We start from the raw sequence: 25,026 nt of genomic DNA on the forward strand, positions 1-25,026 counted from the left end.
ATTTAAATAAAAAGGAATTATGTAAATATTTTCAAATCGAAGTAAAATACAAAAAAAATAGGCTTGAATAACAAAACAGTGAAACAGATTACTGTGTTTCACAGGATTTCCTGTGTTTGATAGCTAAATTACTATTGGTTTTATATGTGTCCATTTAGAATTAAGTTTGGGCTTATACTCTGTCAGAAAGGTGAGTGCTGTCATCTTACTAGCTGTAGTATGGATGTGACATTTCTGTTTTTTCCAGTAGTTTCAGAAAGGCATTAAATTTCTGGCAGCCTTATAATTCCTGTCACAGCAGCAGCTGTTTGCCATGACTTGGGACAACTTTTCCAAAACACATTCAGCCAGATGATTAAATTAATAACTGAGATGCTGTATTTGAGGTTAGCCATTGGTTAGTTTGCTAAATATTTAGCATTCATTCTCCCAGGCCTTCAATAGTAGAATTCTCCTTCAAATCTTCTCACATCTGGGTTCATTGTTTCACACTGACTTTACCATGAATTCACCTAAACCACATCTATTTCAGCCCTGCTAGTGACAGGATGTTGAGGGAGACTGGCTTGATTCAACACCTGTTAACAATCTGCTCTCCATTTTGTCTCCATGGAAGTTCCAAGCACAGACTGATGGTTTAGCCATACCAACACATGCCATGCTCAAGAACAAAATAACTTTGCACATGGGAAATGTAAGGTACTATTAATAAAAGGACAACTCCTTACCAGTATCACTGAAACACCCATTGCCATCCGAAAGAACAATTCCACTCATAACGGGGGGGTGGCGTGGGGACATGGACAGACAATGACAGGCCTGTAGTCAACCAGCTTGCAGATACCTGATTAATAGAATGCCAGTCTGTTGTTTAACTTGAAATCTAGACAAAATATGTGAATATCTATAGTGTAGAACAGAAGAGTCTGAAAGACAGAGCAAGTTACAGTTGGCAGAACATGGCATTGGAAGAAGGTATAGATGCCATAAATACATCAAACTGCGGCATAACAAGATAAACTCAAGTAGAACCAAATGGTTAATAAGACCAAACAGAAAATTACTTGAACTATGTGTGAACTATCCTAACTAGCATACTAAAAGATCCACCCTCCAGCAAAGAAAGCCCCTACTAACAAAGTCCCAAACCTACAGAACACAATCAGTGAAAAAAAAAGAACACTGTACCTTTAACTGGAGACAAGGCTTGTAAGAACCAACGAGACCTAAGTGTGACTAAATTTAATTGTAAACAATTGTTCAAAGTCTATGAAGTGCTTTACCATGCATTAAGAGGTGTGCTAGCTTTGTGGATTTACCACCTAGCACCCACCTCTGTGTAGACATGCAATGAACGACATCTCGCTCTGTGTGTGAGATTGGCTCTTTACATACTGGGTAACACTCCTTTTGTGAGACAACAGGTCCACCCTCCAGCTTGTACTGACTTTCCAGGAAGAGCTGTCTCAGTGGCCTCATCCTGGGATGAGACACAACTGAGTGCATGAAACACTCAAGCAACAAAGGAGGACATGAGCCTACACCAGTAGTGCTGCCCGTGGTGTTGAATTCTGCCATCGCCCTTGATCTTTAAACTCTTAGTCCAGCCTCTTCACTTGCTGTTCATATTCTTTTACTGCCTGAGCCTGGTGATGGGGCAGAATGGAAATGAGAACCTGGGGGGAAGGTTAGGAAGAGCGGTCTTCACCTTCAGCAGCAGAGCCGTTTTATGTGGGCTTAAAATGTTTGTGAAATCAAACTCAAAGTATTAGGAGTTTCATGCTTTTCCACCGGCTACTCTTGAGTGATCCTGTGATCCTAATGCCTACAGAGCCAGGTGTGTTAATAAGCTATGTCCCATACATCTGTTCTCAAGAGAGAAAACAAAGCCTGAATAAAGACAGAAGCACTATGGATGATAAAATGCCTTTTCTCTGAGCACTGTGGGAAGGAAAAAAGACCACGTGAATGCAAGGAGTGCTTAAAAGATACCCGTAAAATCTTCAAAGTTATCTTTAGGACAGTAGCAGAGGGACTTTCATAATATAAATTCTCAAGGCTATTTGCCCTCTCTAAACAATGAAATACACTGCGCATGCACTTATATACCGATAACAAAGTGTAAATAGAATAAAGCCTCCCATTTAGAGAAAGCATTTAAATATTGTAAATTTTAACATTCAAAATGGAGTAATATAATTATCCAGACCAAATATGATATGATTGTCAGTTAGAAAAACATGCTCAATATTATCCTAAGGTCAATTTTTGCTACTCGATACATTTGTTATTTAAAACTTTACACTAATAAAAATACACAAGCGATTTAATCATAAACTATGAAAAAGCAACCCTCAAAATGTATTAGTGCACCAATAGCAATCCTATTAATTGAAGCATCATTTAAAAGTGTCAATGGCTCTTACACCACCAGTTGCAATCCCTTACTAATTTAACATTACAGCTTCATTTCTTGTTTTAATCTCATCTAATTTACCCTTCTTATTTCCTTGCTTCTGGATATGCTAGGTTTGCCACCCAATGAGTTTATTTCAGTAGTCATTCACTTTTAACAGTAAAACCAAACTATTTGAGGGGAATAATCTCCCTGCAAATCCAACACAGGATAAAGAGCTCTTATTTATCGAGCATTTTGTGCCTTGAATTGAAGCATTATTGCGAAGAGTGAGCAATAAACAAAAACACCTCAGGGGCCTGGGAGGAGCAATGTAACCAATTACATTTAATTAAATCAAAGGATGGGAGCCCTAGGGTTGAATGAGCCGAAGAACAAATTTGCATTAACACCTAGCAGCCAAACAAGTAGTTCTTGGTTTAGTCTGGAAGTACAATTGTTGCCATCTATTCTCTGCACTGAAGGGGGGCCATTAGCTAAATTCTTAGGAATTGTTTGTCCACTGATGAGGGGCTGCCTTCCCAACATTTCACCTCTCACATGTGAAAATTGCTACTAAAATAAACAGCTGCTTCTGAAACCCAGCAAACAAACATTAGTACACGACTCACAAGTTTGCAATTCTGTAACACCTTTGTTCAGAGTCAACAAAGAGAACAATGCCAGGGCTCACACACCTGAGAGAAGTGGAGATCCTCCAAGCCCTATTGGAGGGGGGAGGGGGGAAGGGAGAAGAAGTGGGAAGAATTAACGTTAATCTGACCACAATGAATTCTATAAATTGAAACATACAGGATAATGATTACCTACAGCACTTTAAGAATGGATGCAAACATTGAGCCTTTCGTGTAATGAGAACACTTCCTAACACCAAAGTAATTACCAGCGCAATGCACCTCAACCCTCCCTCGCCACAGTTCAGAGGAAGAGGGAAAAGACCATGGAAGTCTGAGAAGCGCAGGGCATGGAAATGAGTAAACGCGAGTATGAAAATTATAGCAGAACTAAGAGCAATGAAATACAAAAATGTCGAGTCCACAACTCTGCATTTTCCAAACTACGATTCTGTGAGGGAAAGCAGGAGGGAGAGACTACAAATATTTAATCAGCTTTAAACTACTGCTTCTTGAATGTTTATTGCATGGTCATGCTAAAAGAGTTTACATGTAAATAGGGGAATTTTTTCAAGGTGTCTGTGAGGCATTTGATAGAGTAGCAATGGCCAGAATTCTTTTTTCATTATTTTAAAGACATATATTCAGGGACTTATAAGTATAATAATTTCAAATAATTAGGAATTTAAACTTATTGTCCCGTACCTCATCCCAGACACAAAGTATACCTTAATCTACATGCCCCAAAAGCATAAATTAGTTTATCCATTTTAGGTTATACAACGAATGAAAAGGAATGTAATGGTTTCAAAACACTTTGCCCTAAACCTCAAGCTAAAAGGTTGAATTATTAAAATAGTTTTTTAGGCAATCAATGTTCATTGTGCCCTAAAACTGCAATAGCCAGGATTCTCGTTTTGACAAATACTGAACATGCGTATATAATATTTTCTTAGCTCTTGCTCCTTGAATATTAAGATGGCGAGTACAGAGAACAATAAAAGACTTGTATAGAGGCCTACATGCTCTGATCTCAGCCTTTCAGGAAGTTAGCTATTCCTTTCTTGACCTATTAATTTTCTTGCTTTGGAAGAAATTAAACTGCAGTCTTACTCTGCAAAGTGACCATATAAAAATATTATTTTATTCTTACCACACAAACTTGCTGCTTTTATTTACTCATAGCTACATTCACCTTGCATAATGACAAACAAAAATATGTTTTAGTGCCCTTTTATACACTGTTAGACCCAAAAAGCTAAGAGAGATCTAATAGTTTGCTTTTAACAAGATAAGAAGTTGGCTCATGTTTTCACCTTGTTAACTGAAGTAGTATCCAGCGTAAAGAAAAAACAGAAAACTCTGTTCCAAACCAAACATCTGTTACAGATTTGCTTTCAGATGACACCTATTTCAGTCTAAGCAGTTCAACAAATTAAATACGTGGTTCCTCCCTCTTCTGGACACAAACAGCAACTTTCTTTGTGTCAGATCTTGTGATAATGAGGATATATAGAGTGTGAGATGGCTTTTTTTTTCCAGATTAACCAATCTAAGCCAATCACAACAATCTTTCTCAAGGTGGGCCAATTTTTCCATTAGATCAATGAACTGATCCAACTGACTGGTATGAAAAGCTTTAGAGCCAAAATAAGGCGTAGGAATGGGAGTAGATGATCAAGCGTCAGGAATGACACAAACAGAGAGAACAGCAGCAGTGTCAAGCTGCTAGACCAGCACAGCATATGGTAGAACAATACCAGTAAGTGTCTACCTTACCATTTACAAGCACCTTAACTTAGACAGGTTTCTCAACAGATCAGAATTATCTCAAAGCTGAAGTTGATTGAACAGAGAAGCACTAATATGTTCTGGAGGCTGCTTTCCTATTTTGTTTTAGAATGTGCTTAGCTCACAAATTTTAAAACCATGCCAATACAAAGCACAGACTACACTTTCACATGTACAGTCCTCACCTGCATTAATCCACATTCCTTAAAAAAAAACCCACAACCAGCACTTTATGTACCTGCACCTTTAAAGGGTAAGCTGCTCTGAAAAATCACTGTTTTCTCCTTCTCAAGGAAACTACAGACCTGATACATTTCTCAACTCTTGGCCATGACCCCTGTGACAAGGGTAAGGGGAGGCAGACCAAGAGTTATTGTGGAACAGCCAAGTAGACTATGGGAGAGTAGAGGCAATGGTGCAATGAAAGAAGCATCTCTTCAATAAAGTCCCCTGGGTTACATACTACTTATACCTTCCACTGTGTTTGAAAAGGAAAAAAGACCAAACAGTGCCGTAAGCGCATGAAAACAGTTGTGTTTCTGTCATTTTTTCTTTTAAAGCTCATGGAAGGCATACTAATCAAAATGAATGCTGCTAGGTTTGAGGTGTGACATTTAGAAAAAAATCCTTTACTGGTGAATTCACTAATTATATCAACTTTATTTATGATTGAAACCACACAATGGTAAGAACCTGTGAAATCACCAGCCATTTCTGGATGTTCAAAAGTTTGACATGGAGCTTACTGTAGCCATCCACTACTGCAGTGGTGAATCTTTGGATTTATCTACACACAGAAAGCACTGTCCTGGAACTAAGTCTCCGCACATACACACGTTTTTCTGGATTACTACAGTGCACTGTTTCTGAATATGGCTCTTGCTTACCTAAGAAATTTTTTGGACTGTGAGGTAAGTCAGGATTCCTTTTAGACCAAAGGAATGAAAGCAGAATAGCAAAGCAGGTAGAAGTGCCACAAAACCAGTGTGACAAGTGACTGCAAGCAGAAGAAATGGTAGAACAAAGGAAGAAAGTGATATATGGTCTACATGAAAAAATTAGAAGACATCATAAATATGACACACCAGGTATAACAATTCACCTCCAGCATTACTCTGCCATGTAAACTGCAAAAGCAGAGGCGCTCACAGTGGTCAATCTGATGATGCAATAGCTCTATGAATTCACAGCACAGAGCATATACACACCACCTACCTTTCTAAATACATACTTTCTCACAAGATCTAAAAGGAACCACACTGTGGCAGAACATTCCAGATGCACACAGTAATTAACTTACCTGCTGATGAGCAGTACAAATTCAAACTGTATCCTGAATCCTTACATATCACAGAGGCACTGCTAGCAGCACAGTTAGGGTTTTACATTAGGCCAGACATAAGGTTGGGAGAGGTTTCCAAACAATTGCTAACTACTCTTGAAGACCTGCTATAAAAGATATTTTCTGAAATAAATACATGTTAAATGTGAAGCATGCTCTTGAAGGCAAGATTAGTTTTAAAATTTCAAATTTTAATCCCATTTCTCTTCTTTGAAAACATACTACTTATTTTAGTGTATTTCCATTTATTAAAAATACATTTTTTCTCTAAAGCATCCAATATTGGGGTGGCTTTTTCATTCTGTTTTTGAGGTCAACATACTACTCATTTGCAGTGATATTTTATGTTTTTCCTGTCTCAATTTTATCCATTCTATTTTCAAATCTGTTATGCTGAAATATTTTAAAAAAACAGTTACTTCAAATTCAATTAATTATATTTTTTTAATATGCTTCTGTTTACCTCAGTGGAAAACTGAAATGTGTGCCTAATTACATGTTTGCTCTATCATTCTAATTAAACTGTTAATTAATTGATCTCAATGTCCTTTAAACAAGATTCATAGCAGTGACATAAGTAACACAGAAAGGCATTTTACACAGAGCAGGAGATGATAATCTGAAACTCCACTGTGCAAAATATAGTTGGAATGGATAACTAAAATTTTCCACTCCAAACCAGTTTGTACTGGTATTTAGCTGTGTCTTCCACTGCATGTTTGGTGCTACACTCTTGATGTGTTTAAATCAGAAAAGAATAAATGTAACAGTTCAATTTCAAAACAATATACACGTCTTGAGTGAAGCAAATATAAATTTTCTATGTCTTTACACATGGTAAATGATAAAAAATAGTGACAAACTAAACCAAACCACTTTAATTCAAAATAACTAAAAAACATCAATTTAAAAAGATGTTAATTAACCCTGCAGGGTACACGCAGGACTTGAAATGAGTCCAAACAATGTCCAGCTTAATGCTAAGAACTTATAAAATGAGCTATCAGGGCCTATTAGTGCATTGTAATGGCTTAGATACTTGAAGAAGTGACCCTAAAATCTCTATTCTGACCCGACTTTCAGAAATGGGGCAGAAGATTGACCTTCACACAATATAATCAGCAAAGGATCTAAAAAATGTATCTCTCTGTTATGTGAAACCACAGTTTTATTTACTCAGGCATGTTCACTTAGGAGTTAAGGTCCACTCAAGCATCATTTCAGGGTTAAAGGTTATAGTATAAAGCCATTATGTTTTCAAGCAGAGTAGCATGCTACCATTTGTCTTGCAGTAATATCACAATCAGATGTTACCTTTTCAGCTTGGCTCAGCGGTGAGTTTAAGACCCTGGCATATACATTGTAAAATAGACTGGTACTTTCTACGAGTCATTCAAACTGCATTTCCTAAACTTTAGGCTTTTATTTATATTTCGTGTATGCTATTATCTATAGACACACAAAGAGTCTGGAAAACATTTGTGATCTGTGATCCTCTAGAAAGTCTGTTTATAAATTAGGTTGATTCTATGTTCAATATTCAACCAATTTACAGAAAAAAAATATCAGTATTTTGGCTTTTAGGTTCAGTTTCACAATGGGGTCAATGTCTTTGTCTCAGAAAACTGAATAAAGTAACTTTAAAAGTAGCCACAAGGATAATAAGGATTTCTAAAGTTCACATTTAATATTTGTTTAAAATTCCCTGCTATAGTTTACAAGTTCCTAGTATTCACTACATGACTACTCCAAATTAAGAACACTCCTTGATCAAGAGCTTACTAAATTAAGCCTCCGTGGAACAATAAAGTCTGATCACGAGAGTAGTGTTTAGAACACTATTCACAACAACAAAGTTTGTTAAACTGATATTTACACTAGATACAATAAACCAGAAAATGCTTACAGTGCTAGCCACATGTACTGAATGTGCTAACAAGGTAGGGTTTAAAATATTTGTGTTTCATGCCTCTTAGAGAGATGGCTTAAGTTGTACATACATTTATTTTCTCAAGTGCAATACACAACCTATGCATGCTTTGAGGTTAGGTAGGTCTTGAGAAAAACTGACAGCAACGCTATCGCTAATTAAAATATTTTGCTACTCTTATAGAATTTGATTCTTACACAAATAAGATGAATAAGTCAAAAGTTAGAAGAGCGACAATTTTTTTCTTAACTATAACTTTTCTTAATTTTGTAACAGAAGGTACAAAACCTAGATGCTTCCTGAAACAACAGAATCTTGATTTTATATATTCTTTGGATTCACACAGGGATGCTGAAATCTACAAATGATATAACATTGCATGGGTAAATGATGCAAGATGAAACATCATTGCATGAGTCAAAGGATAAGGTCACGAAAATTATAAGCTGGATGTCTCTCAAAACAAAATAGGAACTAGTTACCTATGAAGAGAAACTTAAAAGAATAAGCCTGGATACAGGACCTGAGATTGATGAACCTAGTTAGCAAACCATGAAATCTGGCAAGAATGATTAAAACACTTTGAACTTTAAGTGAACCATCCTCACTATACGCTAATTTTAACACAGAAACATACCTCCTCGTCAAAAGCTACCTGCCTCCAGAAGACAATCACCACCCAGAGAACATACGTGGTAAGAACTCATTGACTATACCTTTAAACTAAAGCAAGAAAAGGTGTAACCAATTATATTTAAAGGGAGTGGGTGTAGTGGGAATATCTCTAGAAATCTAAATGGATAGATATCAGAACATTGTAAAGATTGCTTTATGAAATATTACCTAGCACCCTTCCCTGCGCAGATTTGTAAAATAAAAAAATACCTCAACTCTGTGTGTGATCCAGCTAATACACACTGGGTAACAATCCCACTTTTGGGACACCACCACCAACTGCTATATTACTGTATGCAATTTGACCACCATACACTAGCAATGTGTATCAAAATGTAAGTGTGTATACATATATATTTTAAACCATAATAGCATTATGAATCACAGAATGATTTGGAATGTAAGGGTTTCTCATACATATGAAGATGCAGAGTACTTTCAAAAAATATGATTGGTTTTGGGTACATTTTCTGCAAAATCATGCCAGTTAACAAGTCCTACTTCATGACATGAAGGCGCCTTGGTTTTGTGATCTGGTCTGTGCATAAAATTGTTATAACACAAATCTGTACACAAAATTACAATGAGTATTTCCATTAATGTAAGATCAAGGTTGTAAAATAAAGTACTTGATTTTGGAAATGACAAAATTAATTAGGAAATGCCACTACACCCTTAGCATAGATATCTTGCATGTATGGCTTAGAAAGACACACGTAATTAAATACTGCCACATACTACACTTCCCAGAGGACCACTGCTTCCTCGTAGTTCACAGAACTAAAGGCCAGTGTTCATTTAATGATAAAATAATCAATACTTACTCATCAGTAATAGCCCCATTTCTTATTTTCTGAATTTACCTTTTAAAAGAGCAGGCTTCTCTAGCCTTTGGCTTAATAGCTGAATGCAGACTACCAGAATTCATTGACTGCTTTTCAGTGTCTCACTCACTTTGAAAAGATACCTAATCAGTTACCCTAAGAGAACAATTCCTCCACCTCACAGTCCTTGCTGTGTTCCTTACATCATGTAGTGGTGTTCATGGGGAGAGGCAGAAGCCAGAAAGAGACTTTTTTTAGATGAAGTTCTGAGGAACAGAAAGAGGAAAAACATACACTAACTCTTGAGAGTCCAAAGCACCTAGAACCTCATTTTCTGAGTATTTGACATTTCTGCTTTAGCTGTTGAAATCACTGTTTTAGCTGTGATTTGCTTCTGCGGATCAGACCCCAACCTTTCAGAAAAACAACATACTAGGCCACCAATTCAGAGAACTCTCCGGCAGACAGAGGAAGAGAATCTACTCTCCAAGCAACAAGCAACTGCACTAACCCCGAAATCCCCATTTGCACAGGCAATCCTAAAATAAAGGTGTGTTTTGTAAAGCCAAGGACTCAAAGTTAAAACATACTTCTGTGGGTATTTTTTCAGGTGAAAAATAAACTTTACAAAACCATCATGTGGAGTATCAGTTCCTCCATAGGTTGTTAAGCAGGATTGCAACCTTCCGATTTGCTCAGCTTCTTTAGGATTACGCAAATAAAGTAAATGAAAATATTGCAGCAGTCTACAAAAAACAGTACTTAAAAGAATGAAAGATGTATTTCACCTGAGCAATCACAGGAAGCTGATGAACACAGAGATCCCTTGAAACATAGTTTTATTGTTGGCCCTATGGGAAACATTTTCTGGTGCACCCACAATTTCTTTCCAGGCCTCTTGAAGCTGAACTAGCATAGCCTCCTTCCCACCTTTGACTTCTTGTCTCAGTCCAGTTACTCTTAGGCCACATTCATTTTATTCACTGTGATTTCATCCCAGGCTCCTCTCTGGCCAATCTGGTTTCTCTCTTGGGGAAAAAAAACTCATCAAATATGTCTTTATTTCCAATTCCCCTTCCTGCCCAGCCACTACTGTTTTACTTATTCTTCTCCCCTACATGCTCCTTGTTTTATGACTCTTTCTGACTAGGCTTACTGTTTGTCCCGCTCCTTCCACTGATGATCTGCTTTTGGCATCAGAAAGCAATATGGATTCTTTCCCTGTAATTTGGCTATAAATTCTTGCAGTGGAAAAAAACTTGAATGACTTAAAGATTAAGAGCAAACAGCAGTATTTGCCACTGTCCTTCAGATTGTTAAATATGTATGAATGACATTTACAAAATCTAGAAATTATGAAATATATCTACAAATTATGAAATAAGTATCTACAAAATATGCAACATATGAATATGAAAGTAGTAATATATATTAAGTATTAACTGTATTACTTCAGTATTCTTTTTTGGAATGGTACTTTTTGAATTTCAAATTTGTTGTCTACTTCTATGCTACCCAACATTCAAATTCCCAATTTAAAAAAGAGGGGGAAGAGTAAAATTTGCTACTCATCTCTATGCAGAGTTTCAATTATCATGCTCCTTATTATTCAGCACTGAAAACATTTGAATAGTTACCAGATTCTCACCTCATTCAAATGAAAATAATTCGGGTGGGGTGGGGGTAATCAATTTTAGAGAGAAGACAATGTTTCTTACTCATTTGACAAGCCCTGCCGAAGACAATGAGATTCTTTTTATTACTAAGGCAAGTCAAATTTGACTTGTACTAAAAACAATAGAAAAAATATGACAGTAATTCAAAAGCTGACAATGCTTTCAAACATTTGGGGAAAGATGGCACATTGCAGTTCTAGTTTCATCATCTTACAATATTTATGTCACCAGTAAGATCCTATTTCAGGCAAGGTCAAAGTAAACTGTCAGGTAAAAATAAAACTTTGCCAATATCTTACTGAAAAACAAAAAAACCTGTTAAAAATCCAAGTTTTCTTCTTCCATATATATAATGTGAATTTTTATATGTATAAATTATATGTGCATAAGTATATATCTATACACACACCAAAAAAAAACCAACCCAGGCCAATTAGACTGATTTACTTAATCACAGGACAATCTCTTCTGAGCAGTACATGCATATTTCTCTTTTTGGATTAAGAAATTTTTGCAATTACAAATCAAATCCCTATATTTAAGTGTTCCGATTTGTAAAAGGATCTTAAAGGATATAACTGGACTCCTAATTTCCAGGATTCTGCCTATTTCTTTTTGACAGTTCACTCTCAACTATTACAACAGTTGTACAGAGCTCTTTAAATGTCAAACCTAGACAATTTCTGTTTATTCTTTTAAAAAAATGCAAAGAAACAATTCATATATGAAAACACAGAATTCTCATTACTTGTTCTTACTTATCAGCAGTTTCATCAGTTTCTAGATCAGCCCTGCAGAATTATCTGGCACAACATCTTCCCCTTCTGTTAGGCTGTCACTTACCCTAACAAACAGTAAAATGTTTGGCTGTGTACTTTAATACCAATATTGACCATATCATTTTCTGAAGAGCACATGAATAGAATTCTCAAAAGAAAACACTATAGTCAGTATGAGGAAATAGGCATTTAAAATAATGAGACTCACAACATATTTAAAGCACTTAGATTATCAATTTTTATTTGTCTGAAATCATCTATACTGTTGGGCTGTATGTGCTCTGCCAACAAAACTAAGTATTCAGAATTCTGTATTACATATATTGATTATCATAATTGCTTTTGCCTGCCAAAGGAAAGAATGAGGTATTATAACTTCTGGAGATTAACACTGAGAGACATGCAACTGGCTGCTACATTATGCAAACATGTACATCGTAAAGCATTTATCTGTTAGAACAAAGATTGCGATGAATGAACTCTCTGCCAAGTAGTTGATCTTGAATGTGTATTTAATACCACTCCCATAATTTAAGTTTCTTCAATGCTAGGTAAAAATGATGTTTCTAATTCTGGAACTGGAAAATTCAATGGGAGTGGGAAGGCTAAATACTTCTTTTTAACAGGTGCTTTAAAAATAAGGAAAAGAATTCAACAGGAAGTTTATCTGAGCAAACAGTTAGCAGGTATTATTTGGCATTATTTGCCAAACCTGTATGACCATTTTATTCCTGTACATCTTTAAGCATTTTTTTGGTCCTACTATAAAGTAGCAATACTATAAAAGGCAGCTTAAAATCATTGGAGAATGTTGCCTTTTGCTATTACCACCATTTAAATGTAATTACTTTTCAGTCAAGGCTTACAAAGCTGTTCTCATTTTAATGCCCAACTTTTATACTAAATAGAAAGTCTACTTCTTCATGAAAAAAAGTCTGAAAATTCTTTAAGAGTATGCCTACATACAATGAAGGGTAATTAAATTGCTGTGTGTATTTGTTCCTAAATGTTCATAAATCCTTTAACTTGATAGCTGTATGTCAGAGTTTCTTTATAAAAACCAAAATACACTATGTTTTACCAAATCTAAATTCAGATCAAGGAAGTGACAAACGTCTTACCACCAAAAAAATATAATTTGAATACAAGCTTCAGCTCCTATCTTAGACCCATGGATTTTCAACATTTTCAAAGATTATTATTAAACTAAAACCAGATGCAACAAAACCAGTCCTTATTATTAATTTGCCCCTTCTGATCAGTTATTTTATATAAATAATATTTTGGTTTCAACACTTTCTCACAGATCTACATTTGAAAGCAATGCCTACTAATCTCAGCTGGCAAAGAGAGAAGCATTACAGTCCATAAATATCAATACTTCATTGCTGCTTATTAAATAACCGCACTAGTCTAATCAAAGCCATCTAAACAAAGAACACCCACACAAAATATTTTCTGAGACAATTATGATTAAAACATCCTCCCCTGTTACGTTAACCTAGGAAATAATGTTAGAATTGACTCAGATTCACCTGCCAGCAACCAAGCCTCTTCCATAGGACATGTGCAGATCTACACCCTCTCCTCATAGGGAATTTATACTGGTTGGTTTTCAACAGAAAATATAACGCATGATTTTAAAAGCAGATCATGGTTGTGGACAAAATTATCAAATGAATTACTAATAGTAATAAAAAACCCCTCTGTTTACCTGACTAAGTTTATTTTTAGCAGTCTTTAACCATATAAACAAAAGGTAATATTTTCTACTTTGGGAATGTCCAATTAAATACTAAATAAATCTACTAATTGCTTTACATTGCCACAATTTCAAAATGAGAACCAATACACAGCAAAAATAAGGACCCTGTATACAAGCTGTTTAGCCATATTATGTTTTATTATGAAGACATTCCAGTTAAATTTTTTTAACCTGACAGAATTTATACCAGGGTGCTGATTCGTAAAATTGCCTAAGAGTGTACAGTATTTTAGCTGCGTGAATAGGTAAATTTCATGGAACTGGGTATGTGCTTACAGTGAGGCATGCATAAAGCTTCTGTTTTCACATTCTAAATTCATATCTACTGGCAGATCGCAGTGGGGTTTTTTTCTGACATACTGTCACAAGGGATTACCCAATACATTTATTAATATTGTTTCTTGTCTTACTGCCCAAAAGGAACTCCAGTAAGTGAGCACATAAAAGCTGTGAGCCCATTCCCTTTGCCAATTCAGGTGTGCTGGCCTCCCCTACTTTCATGAAACCACCTGGTGAGTGTTACAACCGTTAGACTCATGTCTGAAACCAAATAAATACTACATAAAATCTGCAGCTGCCACATGGGAGGTAAAAAAAAAGTAGTGATTCCTTCCATCCTTTTTGACAGACATGGTTGAAGCATCTAAATAAAGGAAATGATTTAAGACTCTGAATGTATCAGGTTAGGAACTGAAACTCCAGAGAGGGAGAGTTAATGACACACAGATCTTGGAGTGCCACCTATGGTGAATTCCAGCCCATGCCACTACATGTGTAGACATGTCTCTTTATCTGAAAGAGGACTGAAATTTATTGTCATGGCATCTAGAGTTCAGTTCAGCAATGCCCAAGTCTCTTTTCTGACACAGCTCTAAGTCCTTCGCTTTAGATAACCCAAATGGATGGCATTTAACACACACTCCTGAAAATGCAGTACTGCACAATTTAACAAAGAGCCTACAATAAACCTACATGTGGGAGAAGTTAGAAGTCAGGTCTGCTAATGGCCCTCAGCATACCACACCATAAGCTATCTTGGCTGTGTCTCCCATTTCTACCCCATGAACAGCTCTAACAAATCTAGAGGCTTATAAGACTTCCTACCTGTAAAATGGATCTCATTTATTTCACAGATGTGATATGTACAGATTAGTTGATACAAAAGAAGTGCTTTTGGGAATATACTATGATCATTACCCTCTTCTGAGCTGATATAAACCACACATTTAAATAAGGCAACAAAACACTGTCTTAAAGTATTGGAATTGCCCTAAATATAAAGGGAAACCTAAAAATTAAATTGGGGAAAAAAATACCTAGACAGTGAAACATACATTCAGCCAGCACTAGCGCAGATGGAAAGTTAATTTAATTCACAAAGCACAGATGACAGTTCAACAATAAATATCAACAGACAAGGAGTTGGTGTTAAAAGGTATAACAGGCTCAAATTACTTTTTTTTTTTAGTCCTGAATATGACCTGCAGAATTTCCTTTCTTAGATGCAAGAAGCACAAACTTATTCCAAATTACCAAAAAAAGGCCCAAAAAAACAAACAACAAAACCCAACAAAACCAACCCATTTTTACCCACTATTTTACATTTCATCACATTTACAGGATGTTGGAAGATGAGAAGTAGAGTATAACAGGGTAGAGGAATATTACAATCCTATTCTAATTTTTGCTAGACTACCAAATGTGTCACAAAACCAATTCACATCTCAGCGTAGCTGGAGTTCTTCAGGACACCAAAGAACCACAAGACAAAACTACACACAGAAGGTTAGCATACATCTGTAGTACAAATGATTGAAACAATGGCTTTCAGGAAGGGAATGAAATTACAAGACAGAAAATCATCAGATGATTTTCAGTGCAGAAGACAATTATGCATTCTATAATTAAGTATAATGTTTCATTCAATTCATCCTTTCCCTCATCTTCACATAATTAAAAACTCAAAACAGATTCATGTTTTTCATTCTTTTGTTCCACATTACATGATAAAGTATAACAATAAAAAATAAATTAGATTTTAATTAAAAAACCACTCACTAGAGCAACAAGGTAAGAGGCTTGCATATAGGGAAGAAACAGTACATGTCTGTATCAAAACTTCAGAAAGTGTTTTGACAGTTTCATGAGAAACAGTCTAAATAAAATTTGGTTAAGATAGGTGCAGAGCTGATCAAGAAAACTGACTGTGGATAATAATTCTCAATGTTTTACTGTAAAAGCAGGTGATGATATCAGGTGGAGTTTCCATAAATGCCTACACCGTATGGTGTTCTGTACAACGTTTTCATTGACCAATTAGATGATGGAAGTGATATGCTCATTAAATTAGTAATACATCAACTTAGGTAGTCCAGCATGTTGAAAGACAGGCTTCAAAGTACAAAAGCGATGAACTGGGAGAAGTCTGAAAACAGGAAAAAAATTCAACAGGGACAAGTATGAGGTATCACACTTGGGTAAGAATAATCTGTTACACAAATACACATCAGGAATAACTGATCCCTTTTGAAGAGGACCTTATGGCAGGTCAAAAGCTAAACATGAGTCAAAGCCATGCTGTTGTAAGAAAGGCAAATGCAATATTGGGATTACAGGCTATAATACACAAAATCACCTGGTTTACTTAGCATTATAAAGGTCTCAATTGGACTACTGTGCCCCAGTTTTGACGAACAGTCTTCAGGAAAGATACAAACCAAATGTACAGAGTCTAAAGAAAAATGAGGACTATCAAAAAATGTAGCTTAGGAAAAAATGATAGAATTTGGCTTGCTTAACATAAGGATAAGAAGATACAGGCAAGGCCATGTGATGACTTAAAATACCTAAAAAACTATTAAAATTTTCATTTTTACCAATAAGCAAAACAATAATAAGTTTAAGCTTTAGTAAAAAGGACCACCATTAGATATGAGGAAGTATTTTTAACTATTAAGGAGAGTAGATGTGAAACCACCATCAACAGAACCAGTAAATTCTGAATCTTTGTTTCATGAGCTAGTCACTCAAGTTTCTTGCAGGTGGGCTGCAGTCTTGGTTAAAAACCACAAGGCTAGGCCTCCAGTAATTAGCAGCACAAACATGCAATTTTACACATATTCCTCATACATTTCCCATTTACCAAACCACTTGTATAGAGGTCTCTTTTCATCCACCAGGTTTAAAAAAAATTAGTTCTTTAGATTTCTGGAATAATGCCTTGTCCATTTCTTTCCACGTTATTGAAAATAATTTTGAATTTTTAAAAAAATACATAGGATTTTTTTGGCTGCACTGAGACTCAAAAAGGGTATTTAATTTGTCAAGTTAAGTACATGAACAATAGTTCTACATTGGATTTTCATTTGGTCACTGCTACGTAGATTAGTTTTCATCATATTTTTCAGTCAGAACCATCATAAGATAAAAAAATTCAAATTTATATATTATTCACCAAAGGTATCAAATTCTCATTTCTAGAAATACTTTACTTAAAATAGTTTCTTTTTGAATGCAACTCTGAATTGATGCTGAATTAAGTTGAAACCTTTCACCCCAACATTTTCAAAAGACGACATGACTTCACCCATTTGAACATGATTCTTTAAATTAAATACAGTGCAGCTTTTTAAAAGTTCTCTAAAAAGACACGAAACAAAAGCAAAACAAGGTGGAAGTTAGGCATAACATTTCAGTTACTTTGTATGGAGAAAACAAAGGACAGGGACTGTCCTTGCTACCTCCACACTACAGCCACTGATGAAACTATTTTACAATATAAACAAATGCCCCATCTGATGTGTAAGTCAGATCCCATCAGCAACTTTGTGTGGTATCGAACAGAAGGTTCAACGATATACCCCAAGCACAGAGTTTCTTGAGGATGTTTTGTACCTCATGCCTGTACTTCTGTGAAGATCAGCACTGAAAGCATGGCTAGAGCATGGCAAGTAAAGAAGCAGCTTGCCAAGTTCCTCCCAAACAACCTACTGCACATCGTGCTAAATGAAACTAATCTGAAACTATTTATTTCAATTATGCTCAAGTTTAAAATATTTTCAGAGAAAACTCTACAATGCATTAAAAGACTAAGCTTAATTAATAACACAGAACATCTTCAAGGGATGCTTACCATTGTTATCCTACCCCATTTCAATTAGATAAGTTACCTTAATCACCTTTCTAATGTAAAAGTAACACTCATGAAATTAATTAAAATAATTCATACTCTTCTTCTACCAATCTAATTTAAGGTGTTATACCCTATCTTCAAATTCTTTTAATTAATTTCAATCAAAAGATCCAACTTCTCATGACAATCTATTTAGAATACATGGAATACTTTCAAAAATGCTTCAGATTACAGAAGGTGAACACCAGTGCACGAAGTCAGACTAGCAGAGTAGCACACTGAGAAACATACTTATGCCAACAATTTTCATGAAGATTAAGACAAATCTGACGCAAAAACCCCAGCCACAAAACACTTCTCAGCAATACAGAAAAGTAACTACAGTTGCTCTAATCGATGTATTTTTACCAAAAGGCTCTCACTCAAATATCCTGGACAGGAGAACCAATTATTACAGAAACTTTAAACTGACCAAGGAAGAAAGAGGGTATTTAGAAGAGCTCAGCTGGGCTTCTTCACCTCCCACTTCTCTGAGCCGGTGCCGTGTTTGAAAGTACAGGCACAGAGTCAGGTTACGTTGGAAGATGTAGCAGAAAAAGAATACTTTAAAGGAAACAGATCCCTGATTGCAATTATGATTATTCTTTTCACATACAGACTCCTGATAAACAAGATTTTAGTGAGTGGGGAAAGGCAGAAAATTGCAGTACAGTTCTTAAGACAAATCACTGATGTTCCATCAGAGAATAGTTTCATAAAAACAATTCTGATAGCAAGAGTAATTTAAAAGGTACCTGCTTCTCCCCATATACTTATTTCCTGCTCCATTCTGTAAGCTTTATGCCAGTTATGTCAATGTGACTGCTTGGGATGATGCTGTAAACTGAATCAGTGAAGTGAATTGGATGGGGGAGGGGAGGGAGGAAACAGCTGGTTTTTCTTAACCCTGATCATGAAATGTTTTATTTAAAAGGAAGCTGCATAGCGAATAGTAAATTGTAGGTATCATAAATACAATATTTCATTCAAAACAACATGTATCGTTGCTATCCAAACACTCTTCCAGTCAATTTATTTTTCATTAAAGACTTTCAAGAGGGTGTGAGGTTCTGACATGGTAAACAATTTCAAACTGCCACACCAGTAGAATGCGAGAAGGCTCAGAAGATGAGTGGCAGTTCCTTCAGGTGAGAATACCTACTGAAGCACAGAGAAGCAGGAAGCATATTCAAGACAATATGTTTTTCACCACAGAAAACAAGACTTTTCCTCTAAAAAAAGGGGGGGAGGGGGGGGGAAGCTTCCACAGCAACACCGGAAAAATGCAATCTGCTCCCCTGTGGATTCTAAGTAACATGACATGAAATACAGGAGCACCTCTGGTGCCATAAAGGATGCCATCCTATGCTTTTCCCTAGATAGCCTGATGGCATCTATCCTTCCAGGCATGATAAATCACTAGCTGCCACGATCTTTCCATAGAGGAGCTCAGATACCTTTGAGTCATGCCGTGAGAGCTCTGAAGAAACAAGCAGCTTCACTGAACACATGCTCATATACTACTACCAGGAAAGAAGACACCCCTCCCATTCTAGTTAGTTGAGAGGAAAGAAGGAAGAAGGGAAGTTTCTTCATTTTAAAGTAGATTTTGATTTTTTTTTTAATAAATAAAAACAAATTACACAATTACCAGTTTTAAATAAGCATAATTTTAAAATTAATACAACCTGAAAGTGAAAATTAAAAGGAGAAAACTAATTTATTTTTTCTTTTCCCCCTCGATATGCATTTCCAAAGAAAAAAAACCCAACAAACCAATGTGGACTTGAAATTTAAGAAAAATCCTTCTCTCATGTTATTTTCTGAAAAATATTATATGAAGGGCAAAAATATTCTCCAGTTTAGCTAGCTCATTTATTGGGGGTGGGGAACACATTTAAAAACAAACAACCAAATTTTTCCAATATAGAACTCGCTGCAGAGACTGCAATTTCTAAACATAAAATTGGCACCAACAAAAACAGTTCTAAAGATGGTGAGCAGGTGTTCTGTAACATGTTTTATGATTTTTTCAGGAAACTATGAAACATTTTCCAGCAATAAAATGTTTGGTTTTTTAAAATCAAGAAAACAAGTGAATCTGCAATTCTACTTTTTCTGGATTTCACATAGATTACCTGTTTTCCTGTATGAACAGAGGCAACAGAATTTAAAGCTATCCTATTTCCATCTACCCCAAAATGAAAGCTCAGGTCTTTGCAGGATCTACTTGCCTACAAGAGCAACACCTTTGGAATATGTGCCTGGGTAGCTCTGTACCTGTAGCACCCTCTGCAGCTTTTTTAGTTCCAGAACATGTAATTGCACACTCAATCAAATAGAAAATAGATGTATTGAACATGTTGTTTCTTGAAATTTTTTTTAATTTATTTTTTATTTTATTTTATTAACTAATGCTATGTGCAGTTTACAAAGAATTTTTTTTTTTTTTTTTTTTACATATAGTATATTTGCAATTTTATACTACTTGAGTACTCTGGAATATCTTGTTTCTGTGTTAACATCAGGTAGATACTAAATGAAAATCCCAAAACATGCTGTATTTCACTGCTTAAAATTCTCCTTTGCAGACACTGTATCTTGCTTAGGCTGGTAGCAATTAGTAAAGAGGTTTATATTTTGGCCCTTGATCATTTAATTTAATTTAAATGTATACAGAATTTGAAATAATTACTGCAGGGATATAATTAGACAAGTATTCCAGTCATAACTGCTTTCTCCTCCTAGGAAAGGCAGGGGAAGATGATACTCTCAAAAGCTCGTTCCTGCAGAGTTTTCCTTGCTTTTTGGACAGTGTGTTATGGAAGATACTTTTCTTCTGCAAGGATAAGCATGGCATGTGGCTCCTGGAGCCAGATGATGCTGTCCCACAATGCCACCACTGAACCTTCTGCCAGGGATCCACCAGTTCTTTTAAAGGACTACCTTAGGACTAGAAATGGTCTCAGAATGTACCATCTTTTTAACAGATGGCATACTGTTGTCTTAAACAGACGGATCTTTTTCTACATTCCGGTACTCTTTTCCCCACCTCCTGTTTATGCATAGAACTAAAGCTGAATGTAGTGTATTTAGCATTGCATCCTGTCTGTGTGGAGAATTCATTTAGAGTTTTCACACGGAAACTGCTCTCTCACAAAGGATGAGCAGAAGAGAAAATATTTTCATGTTTTTCTGGGAAAATGAAAACCAATTGAAATTTGTACTGTAAATTTTCATTCACAGTACCAATCCTACAATGAAAATGCATCTTCAGAAATCTTTTTGAAAAAGACAGAAGTGTAAGTACCAAGTTTGAACAAGACACTGTGCAGAGGCAATTTTCAGAGATAACACTGCAATATGCCACTTACAGCTACTGCAGTTGGCTCCACTTTTGTCCTGAAGTCTTAATGGTATAAGGCAGCACTTTTGGAAGCAGTCACAAGTATTCCTCAAAAGCTGCTTATTGATATTTTATATAATGCTGCCAGCTAGTGGCACATCTTGAACTGAGTTGATATCTACTGGGAGTGTAGAGGAGGTAGCATTAACTAGTCTGTCCCACCACTCCTTCTTTTGATGGTATACGGTGATGTGGCTGCTAAAGGTCATAAGCAGAAGGATCAAAAAGTGAAACAAAAAGACCACAGAAAAGCTCCCTGAAAAACCTTAAATCTCCCCCCAAACCACATGAACAATGTTACTTGAAACAAATTATTATGTTTAAAAAGGATGTAATAGGTAACATTTCATTTTTACAAAATTTGTTTAGTACACAGTTATTTCATAATCTAATAATCCCTAGCAAAACATTAATCTTTCTGATAAATACTCAGTATGCCAGCCAAAACAAACACACAACAGTAAAATATTTAACTGTTTTCCAGTAAATCAGTCCAAATTGTTTAAGTGAAGTTTAGTGCCCAGTAAATAAATTCTGACTATGCAGTGTGTCCTAAAAGAACACTAAATTAATTCTATAATTATTCAGTGGCTCCTACACAGAGCATGCTACTGTAGATGAGACTGGTAACACGTTCAGCACTGGTTAGCTCCGTTATTGTTAGGTGTGGGAAGAAATAATCTAATACTGTTAAAGATAATTTTAGAAATGTTTGGGTTTGGTTTTTGTTTTTAGGGGAAATTATCATTTGATAATACAAATTTCTTAAAGAGCACCATAGCAATTTTAAAATATAGTTGACCTAATTTTTTTAATACTACAACTGTAGTTACGTTTGGGTGTAAAAGGAGGCAGGATTACTACCCATCATTTCCACTACGGGTTAACACAAAGAGAGCCAAGAAATACATAGAAAAAAAGTCAAAGAAAGAGCCAGTTCAAATCAAGAGATAACAGGAGTGCACATAAATTCAGTCAGGTATGATACAAATAGAGCAGCAACACGTGACTGGGGGAACTTTACTATGATGGGGTGACACATAGCTACTATGGCTTGGACACCAGGAACATTTACTTCATACAGATGATAGCAAAAAAGTATGATTATTACACTCTAAGCCAGTAGGACATGCTGCCAGAAGATAACTATTTTACAATTACCCTAACAGAGTGTAATCTAGAGTGCTTAATAAAATGGGCATATATCAGTAATATGTACACCAATACAGACAGACGTTTACAGACACAGACATTTAAAAATGGAGAGGCAGCGAATCTGGAAATGACTTGGCAAACACTGTACAGAATAGCACAGCATGAACCCTCAAAGCAATATTGAACACAAAAAGTCAACTGTGAATCTTTGTATATACAGAGAAACAGTAAAAAGATTTACAAATGTCATATTACTTCTGTGTTAGCACTGGCATTGTGCCTATTAGAGCATGCCTCGTTCTACCATCTGCAATCAATAAGAAAGCTGAAATACTGAAAAAAGTTAACAGACGAGCTGAAAGCACATCTGTAAAAAGGAAAACATTTGAAAACTTTTAGCAGAGTAAATTATTTGTGTTAACAAGGAAATGTGTGTAGACTGATCACAATCTAAGTACTCACACAAAGAACAAATATTAAGAAATTATGTTACCATGTAAGGTACACTGTCTTGATCTGCTATGTGAAGCACTTTTAGACACATACGCACAAAGTATTTTCTCTGCTGTTCCAAATAACCAAGATGTTATCTAATGAACTAATATAGCAGTATTTTTTCTGGATGCAAAACTCCAGTTTGGATTTTTTTTCCTAACTTTTTTCCTTATTGAGAACAGTTTATAAGAACAAAGTAACTTGTTATAAAAGTCCCTCTTGCTTCCTATTCTGAGAATCTACAACATCAAATCTCTCTAAATGCCTCCTGTAATTTAAGCAAAGCATTTTCTTCAAGATCCTAAATGTCTTAAATCTGGTTTTATCCTCCAGCTTGTGATGCCTACATCTGTAGCTGTCAACCATAATTACAAATGTGAATTTTCTTTCTCAGCCTTATTATTATTACCTTGGATATTCATACATCCTCTAGATATAATTTTCATTCAGAGATCAGAGAACATATTTCTCTTTGTCAACAGTTAAAGAATATATCCTGAAGCAGTTATGGGGTCCTGATACAAAATACCTTCCATGTTCAGAACTGAAGGAAAGCTAGCAAATTTTAAAAAAGAGGGCACATAGTTTATAACACTTTTTTTCCTTTTGAAGGAGAAAGTTTGTTAAATAGATTGACCTTTTCGCTAATGAAAAGTCAATGTTTACTGAAACATAGCTTTGGAATAATAAGACTGGAGTTTTGAGGTGAAACACGTATCAAAGCAATGATGTAGAAACTGTTCTGATAAGGAGGAAGAGATATGTGATTTCTTGAACATTTGACAAATTTACAAAGACACCCCCAAACTTATTCTATCAGTTTGCTTGTTTGAAAACAAGCCAGCCTGAAAAATAAGGCACAATAATCAAATAAGAACTATACGTATATCTGTATCTGTAGATGTTAATTATATAATACTAATTTATCATTACATCAAAAAGATTTAAATATTTTTTCTCAGCTTCCTTTCCATGATCTAACACAATTTTATAATTCAAGTCCATTAATAGCATAGATAATTTTATTAATAAGTATACTGAAGCAGAGCCATAGTGTGTCAGACATTGAAGGTCCACTTATGGCTGGCTCATCTTGTCTCAGGTTATGTGGCCAGTAACTGATGCTCAGAAAAGTGTGAAAGATCAGGGCAAACACATCATCCTACTGTCCCATTAATTCTCCTAACATCCAGCATGTCCTAAGCAGTAAGCGACATCTTTATATTTAATAGCCATAGCGACTTTTTCTTGCACAATTTTTTCCCCTTTGCTCTTTGAATTCATGTCGTGTTCTAGGATCCAAAACACTATGTGGGGAGGAATTTCACAATTTGACTGTGTTTTTCTTTGGTTTTTCTCTGGTTTAAGTTTGCCCTCTCCAAGCCAGAAGTATCATCATTTGTTTCCTGTGTTCTTGCACTGTTGTTCCTCAGCCACTGCTGGCCACTGGCCAGCAAATCAATGGCCTAAACTAATTTTTTGTCCAACCCAGTTCAGCTGCTCTAATGTTCCTGCTGCAGTCACAGAACCAAAAATAACCTGCACTGGGACGTCTTCAGGGTTTATCCATACAAACAACTGTGCTACATGAAACAGTGCAACACATAAAACGCTATGGTAGGTAGGTCTGTATCTCTGACCACAATGATGGTGTTTCTCAGCTAAATGAAATGGTTACTGGAGGCTCAAACAGAAATATTTTATACTGATACAATTAGACTTCTATCAATATAGTACTGTACTTAAATTAATGACTTACAGACATTCCCCGTGTTGTCAAAACTTGTAAGAACATCTTTAACATTTAAGACTCCAGTGTGAAATCTGGAACAAAACATAAATAGTGACTTTACCAACATATAAACAATAAAAAAAACCCAAAACCCACCTTGCCTCTTCAGAAAAGAGGTTCACTGCATGCCTTCACTTCTCACAAACCCCTTTCACAAAGTAGCCAACAGGCACTACAGTAGCCACCAGGGGGAAA

General features: G+C 35.7%; 1 protein-coding gene across 3 annotated transcripts in view; it reads right to left on the minus strand.

Moving 5' to 3' along the window:
• CAMKMT (calmodulin-lysine N-methyltransferase) overlaps positions 1 to 25,026 on the minus strand; it is a 309,341-nt gene that overhangs the window by 269,845 nt on the left and 14,470 nt on the right. For all 3 annotated transcript variants that reach the window (XM_080408606.1, XM_080408607.1, XM_080408608.1), the window contains exon 3: positions 24,799 to 24,863. In XM_080408606.1, the coding sequence (XP_080264732.1) occupies positions 24,799 to 24,863 (65 nt within the window). The remainder of the gene's footprint in view (positions 1 to 24,798; positions 24,864 to 25,026) is intronic.

This window comes from Falco punctatus (assembly GCF_963210335.1).
Source record: "Falco punctatus genome assembly, chromosome: 12".
NCBI classification, from domain to species: Eukaryota; Metazoa; Chordata; class Aves; order Falconiformes; family Falconidae; genus Falco; species Falco punctatus.